This window comes from Trichechus manatus, unplaced genomic scaffold, assembly GCF_000243295.1.
Source record: "Trichechus manatus latirostris isolate Lorelei unplaced genomic scaffold, TriManLat1.0 scaffold00045, whole genome shotgun sequence".
Classification (NCBI taxonomy): domain Eukaryota; kingdom Metazoa; phylum Chordata; class Mammalia; order Sirenia; family Trichechidae; genus Trichechus; species Trichechus manatus.
In genome coordinates, this window is record NW_004443981.1 from 12605907 (window position 1) to 12622347 (window position 16441).

Consider the following 16441-nt stretch of genomic DNA (forward strand, 5'->3'; position numbering starts at 1 on the left):
GCCATAGAGGTGCTGGCGACGCGTACTGCGAGGCACCATAGAGGTGCTGGCGACGCCAAGAACACCGAGTGCAGATGCTTCCAGGCGTTTCGTTTTCTGGTTAGACTTCTCCGTCCCCCCAGAGGAGGCCACGCAGAGCAGAGCCTCTCTAGCCTAGGTGGGCGTGCTTGTGTGCGTCTGTGTGCAGCGGGCACCCAGGGCCCACCCCTAGTTCCTTCCTAGTGAGGGCTCTGCAGGCGGGCTGGGGTCTCACCTGGGGTCTCCCAGGGAGCTGGTGCGGGGCCAGACCCAGCACCATGAGGAGGGGGCAGGAGCCAGGGCAGCCCATGGTGCGGGGGCCTCGGCCCCTGGCACACTGCACGGCCACCTGCCCTTGGCTGCTGCGTCTCACTGTCAGCAGAGGCTCTGGGAGCGGGCACATCGGCCGAGTGAGAGGTGTCTCCAGGGTCAGGGATGGGCCTCCTTGGCCTAGGGGTGGGCCTGCTGTTCTGAGCTGGGCAGGAGAAATGGGAGATGGAGCGAGAGAGCGAAGGGCCCCCTGGCCCACTCAGGGCTTCCAGGAGGCTATTGCCATTGTGCCTGCATCTGGGTCCCTGGGGGTGGCTCGATGGCACCCGGCTTTATGAGGATTCTCAAGTCACCTCCTGTCCCTGGCCTCCATTTGCTCCCCTGTAAAATGAGCACGCACTAACCCACTCACTCACTGTTTAACTGGGCTGCTACCCTGCGATGGACCCTGGGGGACCCAGGGGTGACCAGCAGAGGCCTGCCCGCAGGGTGCCCCCAATGCTTGCATCCTTGTCTCTGCCTGACCACCTCCTTGTCCCACCAGCATGACTGACATGCACAGCGGGGCACTGGAGGACAGCGGAGATGGGGAAAGCCCGGTGGGTAGGGCTGGGCCCACACTGAGAGGTCTGAGCCTGATTCCACGGGTAGCACGGGGAAGATGGGTCAGCTGAGCCTGCTGCCTCCTGGCCTCCAGCACGCTCATCAGCACCCAGCTCAGCGAGCAGCTCAGCACTTCCTCAGAGCTCTCCCAGCCCCCACCCCACCCCGGGTGGTCACCTCTGGGTCTGCAGTGCTCAGCACAGGTGAACTGGTTGGTGGCCTTGAGGAGGCTGTGGCTGCCCCCCGCAGTCTCTTAGGCCAACAGGGGAGGCTGCTTCTTGCTCAGAATAAGGAAGGGCTGCTTCATGAGGTAGTGTGCATACTGTCCGTAGAGGTAATCAAGTGAAGGTTGGGTAACCATGCTGGGGAACCTCAAAGAAATAGATTGCTGCTCCAAATGGGTTGCTGGCCATGGCCTTCATGTTTCTGGCTTGTGAGATTTTACAATTCTGGCATTTAAATCTTGTCAGTGATCTAAAATTTTGTATTAACCTTCGTCTCTGTGCAAGGTGGGGGAGTCTGCCTGTTGGCCAGAAGCAGGCTTTGAAATATTGTAAGGTGACGTGTCTCTGGGGTTTGGATGGGAGGGCAGGGCCACTCCTGACCCCAAACCCCCTCCCTCCCGGTGGCCTCTATTTAACTCCAGAATAGTTTTCATTAAAAATGTGACAGCGTGCTCACAGGCTAAATTACTGTACCGCAGTCCGCATTTTCTTTTTCCTGTCGCCTTTACAATTCCATCCACACAGCTGCTTCCTCCTTGATGATTCATCTGAGGCTCCGCACGCACTATTATCCTTCCAGAGGGTTCTCTGTGCGGCAGCGGGCGGGGGTGGCGGTAATTGACGCCCGAGGGTCTCCACGGGTTCCCTCTGGTTCACTCCCTGCCGGCCGATAAATGAAGCATCCGTTATGCGCCCCGGAGCCAGCCCCACAAAAGAGCAAGAGGCGCTCTTGGCATCTTCTGGGAACATTCGGGAGGGCTGGGCGTCTTGGGGAGTGGAGGCTGTGGAGAGGCTGTGCTGGTCGGGGAGCCCCCGGGTGCCCCCTCCTCCTCCGCACACCTTGCTCCCTCTCCCCCCATCCTGCCATCCACCGCAGAGTCTGTAGGCGCTCAAGTTGGAAATGACCTAGAGAGTCACACCAGGTGTGGATGGGGAAACCGAGGCCCGGAGCAGGGCGGACTCCTGGCATGGGTGATGGTGTTGCAGAAGTGGGTGTGGGCATTGGAGGTGTCTGAGTTCAAACCCCTGGTGGTGTTTCAGGCAGTTACTTTACCTCTGGGTCCCTTGCCTCCTCACCTGTAAAACAGGGGTGATGATGATGCCCGTGGAGTGTGTGACGTGCCCACACCACACCTGGGAAGCCCCCCTGAGCGGTGCCCACCCTTCCTGCCATCTCTTGGGGATTTTGCAAGGCTGGCCGACCACGCCCCTCAGCTGGTGGCTCACCTGGCCCGTCCCTGAATGACCACTGCTGTTTGTCCTTGCCTGAGTTCGAACCCCTCCAGGCTGGGGACAGGGGAGCAATCACCCCATCTCTGCTGCCTGCCCCCCAGCATCGCCGCGTCATGACCACATCCCCTGCAACCCCGAGGAAGGAGGCCCGTCCCACTGGTGGCCTCTGCTTTGGCCCTGCTGACGTGCTGACCACGTGGCAGCCCTGCAGTGGCCGTGCTGCCATTGGCTTCTCCTGTTGACAGGCTCTGCACCGTCCCCGCTCGGCCTGTTGGTGTCTGAGGTTGACCGCCCGTCCCTGTACCTCATCGCGGGCAGCATGGTTTCTGGGCCGTGTAAATGCGTAGTCAGGAGAACCTCAGAGCTCTCGCCCAGCAAGGGAACCCCCTCTTTTCAGCATCCCGAGCACATGGCCTGTGTAGCAACGTGGGCAGGAGACCAGAAGTCCATCTTGTCCCCAGAGTCGGAGGCTTAGTCAGTGTCCACCCGTGAGCAGGTGTGGGTGAGGACCAAGCCCAGGGTTCTTCCCAGCTGGGTGACTTTGGGCAAGTGGCTTAACCTCTCTGTGCCTCAGTGTCCACATCTGTAAAATGGAACACTAATGGTGCCTGGAGTTCCTGGGTAGTGCAAATGGTTAACATGCTCGGCTGCTAACCAAAAGGTTGGAGGTTGGAGTCCATCTAGAGGTGCCTTGGAAGAAATGCCTGGGAATCTCTACTTCCAAAAAATCAGCCATTGAAAACCCTACGGAGCACAGTTTTACTCTGCACACACGGGGTCGCCACGCGTTGGACTTGACTCTACAGCAACTGGTCTTAAAGGTCCCCCCACGGAGGGCTGTTAGGAGGATGCGATGGACCACTGTGCGGAACGCACTGCTGCCCGGGGCGGCAGAGTAAGAGCCGGGGGCCAACCATTCCGCTCTTGCTTATGTTCTTGTGGAGCTAAGGGTCTTCTTCACCCATGTATGTGCCAGCAAGCCGAGGCCCTGCATGGTTGCTCTGCTTCTCCCAGCCAAGGAGGGGGTTGCATTTTCGAGTCAGCGCCACTGCAGAGCCCCCATCACTGTCATCATTGGGACCCCGTGGAGGAGGAGACAGCTGTAACAGTAGCAAGGTCTGGTCCGTGTGTTACCTGTCAGTCAGGGCTGCTTGATGCTAGCACCCCCATGCTTGGCAAGCGTGATTTTCGGGTATGAAATTGCGTGGGGAGCTGGGGTAGCGAGCCAGCTGTGAGCGGTCCTATCCCCTGCGGGTTAGCTGCACGGTTAATCCCTGCTGCCATGTCGCAGCGCTGGTTAGGATGGAATCTCTCGGTCCTGGAGCCGGAGTGGCCGCTTGGTTCTTAATGGCCTGCAGATGAGTTCTCTTAAAATTCAAGGAAAAAAAAAAAAGGAAGCAAATCGGGTTGGAATTACTGGTTGTGCCCTGGGGGGGGGCCTTGCGAGGTTACCCTGGGGACAGAGCAGAGGCCAGACGGAGTGTGTCCCTGACCCAGCCTCTCTGAGCTGGTGGAGGTCTTGGGGTGTCCCTGGGCCAGTGCACCCCACCTGGGCCCCTCGAAAGGCTGTTTTCCCTGGCGGGGCAGTGAGGATCCCACTGTGACTGGGGATGGGTCCTGAGTGGGCCCAGCACCCCAGTGCATAGCAGCCTCTTTGTCCTGGCTGGATCTGGAGTTCTAAACACGCGGGGTCCTGGGAGTAGCCTTGAGGACCCCTCACCCTGGTCCTGGCCCAGCCGAGGTCTGGGGGCTTCGGGCTTACAGGTGTCCAGAGAAGGGGCTGGGCAGAAGGTGACGGTCACGGTTAGCCTTTGCAGGTGACACTCTTCTCTTCGTTCTAGCTGCCCCGCCCCTACGGCCGCCCCAGAAGCTGGCTGCAGGTAACGCTGTCTGCTGTGTGCCCGTGTGCAGTGGGGGACTGTTCTGAGTGCTGTGCGGTGCTCTTCTGCTCGGTCTCTCTCCTGTTCCCCAGCGCCTGTCCATCCCCACGGGAGATGACCACCACCCGGGGGCATCCATTCTTCCTAGGACCTGTCCCCTGAGCTGGTGTGAACTTGCAGCCTTGCAGAATAAAGGCTGGATGCTCAAGGAAATGACCCCTCCCACTTGGGCTCCCCAGAATCCCTCCCTCCCTCCCCCTTGCCTGACCCCCACCTCGTGTGGTCCACAGGGCTAGCCGTAACGCCGTGTTGCAGGTCAGTGAACATGGCTGTGGTGGGAGGAAGGACCCTGGAGGTGATGGAACCCCAGCCCACCTGCCCCAGGCTCCTGGGCTGGGGGAGGGTAGGTTCTTCCGTGAGGTCCCTGGAGCTGCTGAGCCAGCTGGGCTTCGGGTGGGGGTCTTACATGAATCACACAGTCCTCAGTTACTGCGTGGGGTGACCCCTGCTGGGCCAGGGCCCCTCAGCATCTGCACATGGCCAGCCCCGGGACACTGGGGAGCTGACGTGGGCTGCTGCTCCTGCCCGGTCCAGGCCTCCCGATGGCCTCACCTCTGTCCCTTCTCTGGGTACTGAGAGTGCCCTCCCCCAAATCCCCGGACTGCAGCATGCTCCCCATGGGTCTCCAGCCTCTCCACTGCTCACACCGGCCCTCCATCCGCGCCCGAGCCAGGGTGCTCTTTGCAAAACAAAGCAGGTGTAAGACCATGCCATCCTCTTGCTTAAATCTCACCACTGCCGGCAGGCCTTGGAGCCCAGGCCAATTCTAGGATGGAGCTCAGGGCTTGTCTCCACCAAGTCCTGTCTCGCAGTTTTCTTTCTGGAAACATCAGTTGAGTGTGCTTCCAGGCACACGCCGTTGCTTTAACAACAGCCACCAACGCTCCCACGCACACGCCACATGCCAGGCACTGTTTAAACACGTTCACACACACACGCCCTGGGAGGCGCGCACCGCCGTGTTATGATGAGGACTGTGGGGCACAGGGAGGTCAGGTGCTTACGGAGGCCGCCCCTTGCCCCGGCCACAGCCTGTGCTCTCAGAAGACGGAAACTCGGCTGCTGTGGCATTCACCTGGAGACCTTCCCCCAAGCCCACCCCTCCTCACAGTCAGGAGGCCTGTCTTGAGGCCTCCCCCAACTCCTGACCCCACTGGGTGAAGCCTTGGGCCTGCAGCCTGCCCTGTAGTGGTGCTGGTCCAGCTTAGGGTGACGGGCTCACACCCCACCCGAAGCCAAGGGCCTGGCCTGCAGCCCTTAGAGGACTCGTTGGTGCTTGCCCGCCGCGGTGCCTCTTGGCGGGGGGGCGGGGCGGTTTGGCTCCCCAGGGCCATGTGTGGGGACTTTTTGGTGTTATGACTTGTTTGTGTGTGCGGGATGCTACTGGCATCTAGTGGGCAGAAGCCAGGGATGCTGTTAGACATCCAGCAATGGGCAGGACAGCCCCACCACAGCTCTGCGAGTCCATGGTGCCGAGGACGAGAAGCCCTCCTGTCCCCCGCCGTCAGCAGAGCTGGGTGAGGAGGGCCCTTTTCCCTCCGGCTGCCCCCCACAACCTCCTCACTTCATGTTCCGGCACCGAAGACGGGTCCCTGTTGCTCTGGGGCTTGGGAAGAAACCCCCCAGGTTTCTCTCGTCCTCCCAATTAGAAGAAACCTTCCTGCATGTGTTCCTAATCATGGAACAATGCTAATCATAACGGTATCTTGTAGGGCTGTGCTGGTTACAGAACGCTTGTAATCCTCTCCACAGCCCTGTCAGGGGGTTACCTTTCCTTTTGCAGAAGAGGAAACTGAGGCACAGAGACGCTGTGCAGATTCCCAGAGTCACATGGACAATAGGTTCTAAATCTCTTTTGCTCGTGAGCAGGGGTCCTCGGCGGGCCCCTTGGCTGGGTCTGACCTCTGTTTGGGGGACTTGATAGATGAGGCAGTGGGGTTTGGCCCTGCCGCCTTCATGGACTCTGGCAGATCTCAGCTGAGGCGGGGCGGCGGTCTGTAAGGGTAACTAGTAGATCCGTTGCCATCTAATCTGTTTTGACTGCGGTGACCCCGCGTGTGACAGACCGGGTCACTTCAGTTCCATTCCTCTCTGTTCTGACACCGCTGCCCCCGCAGCATCTCTTCCTCTGTCCCTGACCACCAGAGCCAGGTCAGAGGTCACGGGGTAAAGGGCCCAGTCAGTCCTCCAGACTGCCAGATCGGCCTGACTTCAGATGCCAGCCGCAAGCTTGGGGCTCCCCACAACACCCTCATTTCTGACTGGCTGGCTACAAATTTAGGGTTTTCCCACTACCCCTTTGGGATTCCAGCTGCAAGCTTGGGGGCCCCCAGGGTTCCCCTCACTTCTGAGTTGCTGGCTGCAAGTTTAGGGTTTTCCCACTGCCCCCTCAGGATGCCAGCCATAAGCTCAGGAGTTCCCAGGGATCTCCTCATATCTGACCTGCTGGCTGCAAATTCGGAGGTTCCTTCTACCCCTCAGGATACTAGCCACAAGCTCAGGGGCCCCCAGCCACCCTCACTTGTGACCTGATGGCTCCCACTACTCCTTCCGGTTTGATAATTTGCTAGAACGATTCACAGAAATCAGGAAAGTGCTATACTTGGGATTCATTATAGTTTCATTATAACAAAAAGGATACAAATGAAGCGACACAAAGGAGGTACTACCCTCCCACGTGCATCGATGCCCATCACCAACCAGGAAGCCCATGGAGCTTCCATGTCCAGAGCCTGCTCTGTGTATAAGGGTCTCCCGCCCCCGGGTCCTAGGGACCATGCTGGGGAGGTGCTGGGGCAGGCATTCTTTTCTGGGGAGCAGTAGTGTGCCTCCCTGAAGGGCACTTGTTTCCAGCACCTTCCATAGTACCCACCCCCATCCCCACTACTGGCCCAGTCCCGAAGGTCATTGCATCTCCTGCTTCCCATCGGGGGTGAGATCTCGGGATCCTATACTGTGAGGGGACCCGAAGGCAGACATTAGGATTTTTAATTTGGATGTAAGTGCACTAACGGTGACTCATTTTGATGCGTCATTAGCCACATTGCCAGTTAATGAGAGATTGTGCATTTTCCCTGCCTGCCTTCCTAATAAAGTTCTCTGACATGCAAATATTTATAGATGAGCACAGGCGTGCACGGTGGGAATTTCGTGCTGCTAATTAAAAAATTCCCCTAGCCCCACAGACACACACCTCCTCCCTGGGTGTTATCTGGGGGGAGGGGAGGAGACAACAACAGAACCAGTGCTTTCAACAACGGCACGTGCGCTGGTCCAGGGCCAGAGAAGCTGGAGGAAGAAGGGAGACTCCAGCCCCAACATAACCAGGATGGTGTGTAGGTCAGGACAGGGACATCCGGGTCCAGGAGCTGGTGAGAGGGAGCAGTGTTTCCAGTCCTCCATCTGCCCCTCCAGCCGCATGGCTGGATAACACTGGTAAGAGGCTTCCCACTGAGCCTCTTACTTTTCTCTCATCAGCCTGCTTGGTGTTATTGTTAGCTGCCTTGGAGTCAGTCCCTGACTCGTACCGACTCCACGCGCAATGGAACAAAACACTGCCTGGTCCTGCACCATCCCTGTGGATCAGGCCATTGTGATTCATACAGTTTTCATTAGCTCATATTTGGAAGTAGATCACCAGGCCCTTCTTCCTAGTCTGTCTTAGTCTGGAAGCTCCACTGAAACCTGTTCATCATCATAGCAACATGCCAGCCTCCACTGACAGATTGGAGCATTGGCTGGGAATTGAACCCAGGTATTCCACAGGGAAGAAGTACAACCAGAATGCTCCTTAGAAACAAAGGTGGTGAGATTATGTCTCACATATTTTGGTTATCAGGAGGGATCAGTCCCTGGAGAAGGACATCATGCTTGGTAAAGTAGAGGGTCAGCGAAAAAGAGGAAGACCCTCAACGAGACGAATCGACACAGTGGCTGCAACAGTGGGCTCAAACAGAGCAACGATTGTGAGGAGGGCGCAGGACTGGGCAGCGTTTTGTTCGGTGTTGTACACAGGGTCGCTATGAGTCGGAACCGACTCGGTGGCACCTAACAACAACTCCCCTGCCTCGGAAGGTTCTCTTTGGGGCTTGAGAATGGTACCACTGCCCCACCACTGCCCCCCCTTTGCGAGGTGGGGTTGTTCCTACCCAGCAGAACGCAGGAGGGGGAGGGGGAGGTCACATTGGGCGCGCCTTGGCCGTAGACACTCAGCGTGTTTGGGTTTAGAATGTACTATTGGTTGGAGACAAATCGGTAACTGTCACAGAGACCTGGCCGGGAAAATAATTTGGTTTGGACTTTTGCCTCTGAGTGAAGCTCAGACACCCAGGGTGAGCTGTGGAGCATGGGTGCTGTGGTATCTCAGTGGGATACAGACATCAGACCGTCAGATGGCAGGTGATGGTGGGGTGATGAGGATAGGTAAACCAGCTGGGGTGGCCCGGGGGAGAGGCAGGGAGCTTTGTAGATGTGCTCACCGGGGCCTCCAAGGAGGCGCCTGCCTGGGAGCAGACCCCAGGAGGGACGGGAGTGTCTCTGTCCGGGTCCTGGTGCTGGAACGTCCTTGTCCCCTTTAGGCTGACCCTTCACACCTCTCTCCTCTCTCCTCTTCGCAGCAGGCAGGCTCTGGAGAGTTCCGGACGCTGCGCAAAGGCTTCTCGCTGTACCACTCGGAGTCCCAGCTCTCGTCGCTGCCACCCTCGTACCAGGACCCCCTGCAGAACGTAAGTGCCCCTCCCCAAGGAGCCCCCAGTGCTAGGTCCAGCATCTCCAGAATCCTCCCTCCATCTTTGAGATCAGAGCTGGCAGGCTCAGGCAGGCCACTGACCCTCCCGGGGCCACGTGGTGGTCAGGGCTGTGCCGTTTCCAGTTCAGACCAGGGCAGCTATGGGCCCCTCTGTCCTGAGACCACTGGCCAGCACCTGCCTTCTGCCCTCACCCTCCCGGGAAGGGCCTTGGGCCCCCAACCCTCGAACCCTTGTATGGGCCCAGCGTGGCAGTCGGAGGTTGAGGCCCAGCTCAGGGAGACCTTGCCAGAAGCATGGTCCAGTGTCCTGGAGGCCAGGGCAGCAGACGGCCCAGGCCCGGCCCATGTGCCTCCTACAGCACAGGCCGGGGAGGCCGGCCACCAGCCTTGGAGCTTGGAGTGTGTATTGTGGTACATATGTGTTGGGGGGTTGCCCCAGGCTTTGTAACGGAGGGTGCAGGCTAACACATGTGAATCGAGCACCTAAAGCATCAACTCCAGGCCCCTAGGTCATTCCTGCCTGGGCTCGGGCCTGCCCTCCTGAATGGGAAGGGAGGGGCAGGAGCCGGCTCCAGGGGAGAGGACTCCCCACGGTAAACACGTCTCTGTATCGCTGAGTCCTGGCAGAGAGGGAGAGGAGCAGGTGTGAGGGCCAGGCCTACCTGCAGCCACCTGCCCAGCCTGGCCGCTGGTCTGCTTCGTGGGGACAAGGAGGCCCTGCCTCTGGGTGGTCGTGAGGCTGGTGTGAGTGCGAGGAGCTCAGCCCACGTGTAGCAGACACTCGGTGGTGTGAGAGCCTGGCCCGTGTGTAGTGGACACTCGGTGGGTGCTGGTTGTGCCCTGAGGGTGGTCTGCAGAGTTCTTGGTTGGGAGTGCTTCTCGGGTGGTGTGTGCTGTGGCTGCTGCACCCCTTCCTGCCCCCTGCCCCTCCCGGGCCTCAGTCCTGGTGGAGGAGGGCAGGGGCCGAGGCTGGCAGCTGGCCCGGGGTCCGGCTGTGTCTTGAGGCCTTTCCGCCTTCTCCAGGACTTCAGCTGCAGATGCCACATGGGCAGCAGCCTCGCGAGGGCAGACAAATATTTACCAGGCGCCAAGGCCCCGGGGTGCTCCCTGTTTCATGGTGCCAAGCCCCAGGAAGCCAGGAGTGGGTTCCGCTGGCCGGTCGATCTCTGTCCTTGTTTCCTTCTGAATCGTCCAGGGGAATGATAATAAAAGTGATAATCCAGTGGACGTTTACTGAGTGCTGTGCTCTGAGACCCCCTGAGTGATCTGTAGACTAAAGTTCTGGTGTCTGCTGTTCCAGGCCTACCGAGTGTGTGAAGAGGGAGCCAACTTGGGGCTCCCCCAGGCCTCTCCCAGAGAGAATGCACCAGGCCCGAGGCTGAGAGGCCTCAACGGTGCTGAGAAAACACTGTCAGTGATGGATGGTTCCAGAGGGTTCCGGAAGGTTTTGGAAGATTTTTCTGGAGGAGGCCTCAAAGGGGCTTCACAGGCCCCACCTGTTTGTCCTCCCGAGTGCTCAGCACATGAGGGGCTTTCAGCCCATTTTGAAGTGGTGAGGCTCACGGGGTAGGGTCGCACGCTTGCAGGGTCCCACGCTTGCAGGGTCCCATGGTGGTAAGAACTGGCACCTGGCTGGTGTGGCTTGGAGGTCAGAGGCTATGGAGGAGTCTCTGCTCCACAAGGGCTAGGGAGTGGGTAGGGGTGAGCAGAGGGACTGGTGGGCAGTGTGGCTGGGGGGAGGATAGTGTGCAGGGTCCCTGTGGGTGGGTGGAGAGGACTTGGGGCATTTCGGGAGGGCCCGCCACCAAGTGAGGCTGCAGAGGCGGCAGTTGAGGGGCTGGGGCTCACAGTCCAGGCCTTTTGGCATGTTCCCAGGACACCAAGTCCTTCTGTGGCCTGCCTAGCCCAAGCCCAGCCCATTAGCCCGTGGGGAGACAGAGGGGCTGCGTGGGTGGGCCCTCTCTGCACTGGTGTTGTCTGGGGCACAGGTCATCGGGGACTCTGAGGGCAAAGAGGCCCAGGAAAGAGGGTCCAGAGGTGAAACAGGTGACTATAGTGGGGAGCCTGTGCCCGGCTGGCTCTTAGAATATGAGGCAGTGTATCCTCTCAGCCTCCTGAGAAGGGGGCTCAAGGCCTCTGGGGGGAGCTGGTCTCCCCACTTTTTGTAGTCAATTGGCTTTTTTAAAAAACAATGTACAGTTCAGTGGTTTTAGGTATTCACAGTTAAACAACCATCACAGCAATCCAATTTGAGAACATTTTCATCACCCCTCCCTAAAAAAAAAAACAAAACTCATACCTGTTAATGGAGCCCTGGTGGCGCGGTGGTTAGGAGCTCGGCTGCTAACCAAAGGTCGGCGGTGCAGATCCACCAGCCGCTCCTTGGGAACCCTGTGGGGCGGTTCTGCTCTGTCCTGCAGGGTCGTGTGCGTCAGAATCGAGTTCTTTGTTTGTTGGTTTATACCTGTCAGCAGTCGCCCCCGTCCCCGCACCCCCAGGCCCTGACAACCACTGACCTGCTTTCTGTCTCCGTGGCTTTGCCCGCTGTGGACATTTCAGATAAACGGACTCCTGTAGTATGTGGTCTCTCGTGTCTGGCTTTTCCACTCAGTACAGTGTGTTCAAGGTTCCCTTGCGTTGGGGGCATGTTGTCAGCCCTTCGTTTCTTTTTCTGGCTGAGTAATATTTCATTGCATGGAGAGACCACATTGTGTCTATTCATCCGTGGGTGGACATCTGGGCTGTCTGCACTTTCGGGCTATCACGAATGCTGCGGCTGTGAACCTTTGTGTCTGAGTTTCTGGTGGACATACGTCCTCAGTTCTCTCGGGCATGTACTGGTCTCCCCCATTTCGGCCCCAGCTCTGGAGGCCCACAGACCTAGGTTGGAGTCCCAGCCCCACTGTTCACAACTGTTTGGCCTTGGATGAATTACTCTCTCAGCTTCTTTCTCCTCATTTGTAAAACGTGGCTGGCTGGAGAGTGATTGTGAGGACCCGTGGGCAGGAGAATGGGAGTGCCCGTGCGGCCTCGGGGCCTCAGGGGTGCTGTGTGCCTGGGAGGCCCCAGAGGGCATGGTCCTCACAGTGGCCCCTGTATGACCCCATAGCCACGTCCTCAGCGGTGCCACCCTCAGCCCAAGGAGGCTGGGAAAGGGCTGAGGTGGCGCCTGGGTTCCTTCAGGAATCACAGCCCCATGTTCAGGGAGCTCCTGGTACAGATGGGGACGCTGAGGCCAGAGACACGGGGTCTTCCTCTAGGACAGGGTATGGGCTTCCCGGAAGGTTCCAGCGGGAAGGTGGCCCTTCATGCCTTGGCATACTTGTGTGGCTAGCGCCCCCTGCTGGCCGTTGGGGGAAGTCCAGCCTTCAACCTCAGGTTGCTGGCCCTGCTTTCTGCCCCTGCCCCTCTAAACTCCCTAAAAATCCCTGCTTGATTTCCGAACATGATGGAGCTGGACTGGGCACCAGAGAGCGGGCAGCCCGGGCTGGAGGTCGGCGTTAGTGAAATAACCACTATGCAGTGTGCCTGCAAACCCTTGGCGGACAGGGGCCCTTTCTGGTGTCCAGATGAGGAATCCGGGGCTCAGGGTGGGTCTGGCCCCACCCAAAGTCATGGCCACTCTGCCCCAGCCCTGCCTTCTGGGCCCCAGGGTGGAGCAGGGTGGACTGCCCGACTGGCAGAGGTTCCGGTCATGAGGGTACCCGATGTCCCTGTGGTGTGTGGCCTTGGTGGGCGGAGGTCCGGGCCTGGCCCCATCCCACGAGCTTATGGAGTGGGCCCCGTTCCTGGGGGTGGTGTGGGGCCCCACTTACTGAAAAAGGAAGCTGAAGGTCTTGTCCAGGGTCACCAGGGTGGGTGCCGCACGGCTGCCCCACAGCCGCCATCTCCCTCTCCCTCAGTCGGCACCTGCTGGGCCCTCAGGCCACGCTGGCGCCTTGCGGCCTTCCTGGCTTCTGCTGGCCCCTGTGGGCACCGTGTCCTGAGCCCGAGCCTTGCTCTGGGGCCGGGCCCTACTGCCCTCCAGGCAGAAGCCCCCTGCCCCGCACCACCTGGGTCGGGGTCCTTGTGGGTGGGGGGCCGGGTGGGGCTGGGGCAGATGCCCAGTCTCTGATGGAGGCCAGCTGGGCCCCCTCCTCACCTGGCCTGGCGCCCCCCCCGCCCCTGGGCCTGAGTGGAAGCTGATGGCGGAAGAGGCTCCCAGACCCCAGGGAGTGGCCTCACCCCTGGGTGGTGGGGTGGGAAGGGGGCAGGGCTTTGGAGACAGGCTGACATGGGTTTGAACCCAGACCTCCTGAGTCTTGCTGTGTGACTGGGCAAGTCTCTTGCCCTCTCTGAGCTGCATTCCCTCCCGCTGCCAATCTGACACCAGCCTTCCTGGGGCTCCTGTAGTGGTGCCTGCCTGCGGGACCACGCGTGGGCTGGACTGCCCCTCTTCCCACGGAACCATGTTATCTGGGGAGAGCTGGGTGGACGGGGGAGTAGATGGGGTCACCCGCACAGGCTGGGGGTTCCTCAGGGCTCCTCAGGGCTCCTCCTGGCTCTCGGCCCCGCCCCCTGCCCTCCTCCCCACCCCCTGCTCCCCTCCCTCCGTCCCCTGCTCCAGCCCCATCTCCCCTCCTGGGCCCTGGCCCACACATTCAGGGCGTTCTCTGAAGCGCTGGTCACACATGTGGGCCTCACCCCCCACAGGGCCCGGCCTGCCCCGAGCTGCCCTCCCCGCCCCCGGCCGGCTACAGCTCCGCAGGACAGAAGCCCGAGGCCGTGGTGCACGCCATGAAGGTAAGGCCAGGCCCTGCGCCCCCCACCCTGCCTTGCCGCGGGGGTGTGGAGCCTCCAGCCCCGCATTTGCCCTCTCTGGGCCTGGGGCGTCCGGCGGGCAGGGGTGGGCGCTCTTCTGTCGGGGTGACTGAGTGGCCATGGCCACCTGGAGCACTGTGGGGGAGGGATTCGGAGGCTCCAGGTGGTGGCAGCAGAGGCGCTGCAGTTGGGGAAACTGAGGCCTGGGGTGGGGCAGGCACCCCCAAGGCCAGAGAGGGGCAGATGGGGCTGGAGTTAGGTCCCCAGGCCAAGCCTCGGGCTCCCAGGTGCAGTGGGGCAGGACCCCGGCCTGCACCTCACCCCCCCTTGTCGAGTGGACACAGATGCACTACCCCACCCCCCGTGTGGAAGTCCCTGTGTCCGTCTGCACAGACAGTACACGCGTGTCCTGGGACACACCCACTGTCACGTGCACGAGCACGGGTCATCTTCATGGAGTGCGGGTGCCCGTCACCCGGGGCCCTGGGTCGCGTGAGCCCCAGTGCGAAGATGTCCCTCCCAACCTGCCCGCCCCTCTCCCGGAGGCCCATCCTCAGTGTGTGGCCCCGCCGGTACTGGAGACCTTCCGTGTCTGGGTCCAAAGCGCTGCCGCGGTGAGGGAGGGGGAGCAGACTCAGGACGCCTGCCCCTCGTCCTCCGCGCCTGTCCCCCGGGTTACGGGGAGGCGGAGGGCAGGGCGTCAGGTGACGCGCCGTGGTGCCTGCAGGTCCTGGAGGTGCACGAGAACCTGGACCGGCAGCTCCAGGACAGCCGTGAGGAAGGCCTGAGTGAGAAGGAGAAGGCCGTCGTCCGCGAGATGTGCAACGTGAGGGGGCGCTTCCGGCAGGCGGGGCACGGGGCGGGCCTGTCCCGGGGTGGCACCCCGCGCCTCTGGGGACTGCGCTCCTCTGCCCAGCAGCCCCTCCCCACACCGGGAGAGCTGGGCCTGGGGCTCTGGACGGAGCCCGGGGCCACTCCCCCAGGACTGCTCTTGTTCAAATGCCCAGCCCCTTGGCCGGTCCTTGGTGTCCCCCTGGGCCTCCCAGCGTGTTGGCGAGGTGCTGGCAGGGCCAGGGGGTCCTCTGGGTTCCCAGAGAGCCTCTCATCCCCAACCCACCTGGGCGGCATTTCCCTCTCTGGACTCTTGCAGGAGCCAGCGGGGGAAGGGTGTTTCACAGGGGTGACTGTGGGCTTGCATGGGGGTGTGCTGCGGCCTCATGCGGCCTCGGTTTCCCCTCCGGCGCCGTGGCTGGGACCTGGTGCTTTTACAGAGCCCTGACCGGGTGGGCTGAACTCACTTCTCCCGCTCCCACAGGTGGTCTGGAGAAAACTGGGGGACGCCGCCAGCGCCAAGCCCTCCATCCGGCAGCACCTGTCTGGGAACCAGTTCAAGGGGCCTTTGTAGGTGGCCCTCCGCAGACGTGGACTGGCTGGCCTCGGCGGATACACAGGCCCAGCGCGTGCGGGGCCGTGGCCTAGCGCTGTGTTCTCCCTCTGGTGAACTGTACATAGGACGCAGCCCATGCCGCCCGGCTGCCTCCATCTCCCGCCTTACCCGCCAGTGAACTGGACAAAACACGCGGGGCTTCTGCAGCCGAGCCGCCTGGACATGCTCACGTCCTCTCGGCCCGGGCCCTACCGCCAGCACCGAGATGCCAGGCTTCTGTGTGCTAGCCCTGCTGTCAAAACGCCAGAACAGAGGCCGCCAGGATTCTGACACAGGTGGCCCCACTTCCTGCCCACCTGCTGTGGACCCGTGTGCTGGAGGCCCTTCCTCTGGCCCTCAGCCCCGCCCCACCCTCCGCATTGCCCCTCCCCGTGCAGGCTATGCCCTCATCCCCCTGCCCAGCCCAGCCCAGACACCACCTCTGCTGTGGTTCAGAGGCCTGGGCGCAGGAAGGTGCTGGGAGGAGTTTGTGCCGACCCGTGCGCTCTCTGGGCTGGGGCACTGAGCCAGGCTCCGCCAGGCAGCTGCTCCCTGGGTCACTGTGGACCACAGCCCTGGCCCTCTTCGAAGGAAGGAGCCGACTTGGCTCGGCTTTAACTTGCTGTGTGATCTTCAGTAGGTCATTTAGCCTCTCTGGGCTCCCGTGGAAACGTGAGGGCTCAGAGGCCCCCTGCAGCTCTTCCACGGTCCGTGGTCTGGGTGGCCATTCAGCTCTGCCTGGCCTGTGTCCTCGCTCATGGGCGTGAGCCGGTGGGGTCGGTCTGCCGGAGAGGCCCAGGCCAAGTGTGACTCCTCTGCCGTCCGGCTGTCTCGTGGCGGCAGGCGCCCACCTCCCCTAAGCCTCAGTGTCCTTGGCTGTAAAATGGGTGGCTGGAACCCCTCCTTGCAGGCCCTGGGTGTCCAACAAGACTTTCAGTGTAAATGACCGTGTATAAACTGTAAAGTGCTACATGTAATATTTTATTATTTGCGTGTGAGGAAAGCGAGGCCCAGAGGGGGGTACGTGATTTTGTGGCAGGTTAGAAACCAAACCCCCGGCGAACACAAGCCCCTCCCGCTGTTGTTAGCGTGTCCGGCCGGCACCCCGGGATCCACTCACTGCGCTTGTGCTCAGTTCTCCATCCGCCGCCTCGTTTGTCCCATGGTCCCTGGTCTCACA

The 16441-nt window shown here is 60.8% G+C and overlaps 1 protein-coding gene across 1 annotated transcript in view; it reads left to right on the forward strand.

The window, feature by feature from the left end:
* Positions 1–15240, forward strand: part of CCDC85C (coiled-coil domain containing 85C) — a gene marked incomplete at its 5' end in the record, with an annotated part of 82126 nt that extends 66886 nt beyond the window's left edge. The window contains 4 exons of the mRNA XM_004376731.1: positions 8905–9012; positions 13728–13817; positions 14563–14661; positions 15151–15240. Of these exons, the coding sequence (XP_004376788.1) occupies positions 8905–9012; positions 13728–13817; positions 14563–14661; positions 15151–15240 (387 nt within the window). The remainder of the gene's footprint in view (positions 1–8904; positions 9013–13727; positions 13818–14562; positions 14662–15150) is intronic.
* Between the last annotated feature and the right edge of the window lie 1201 nt (positions 15241–16441).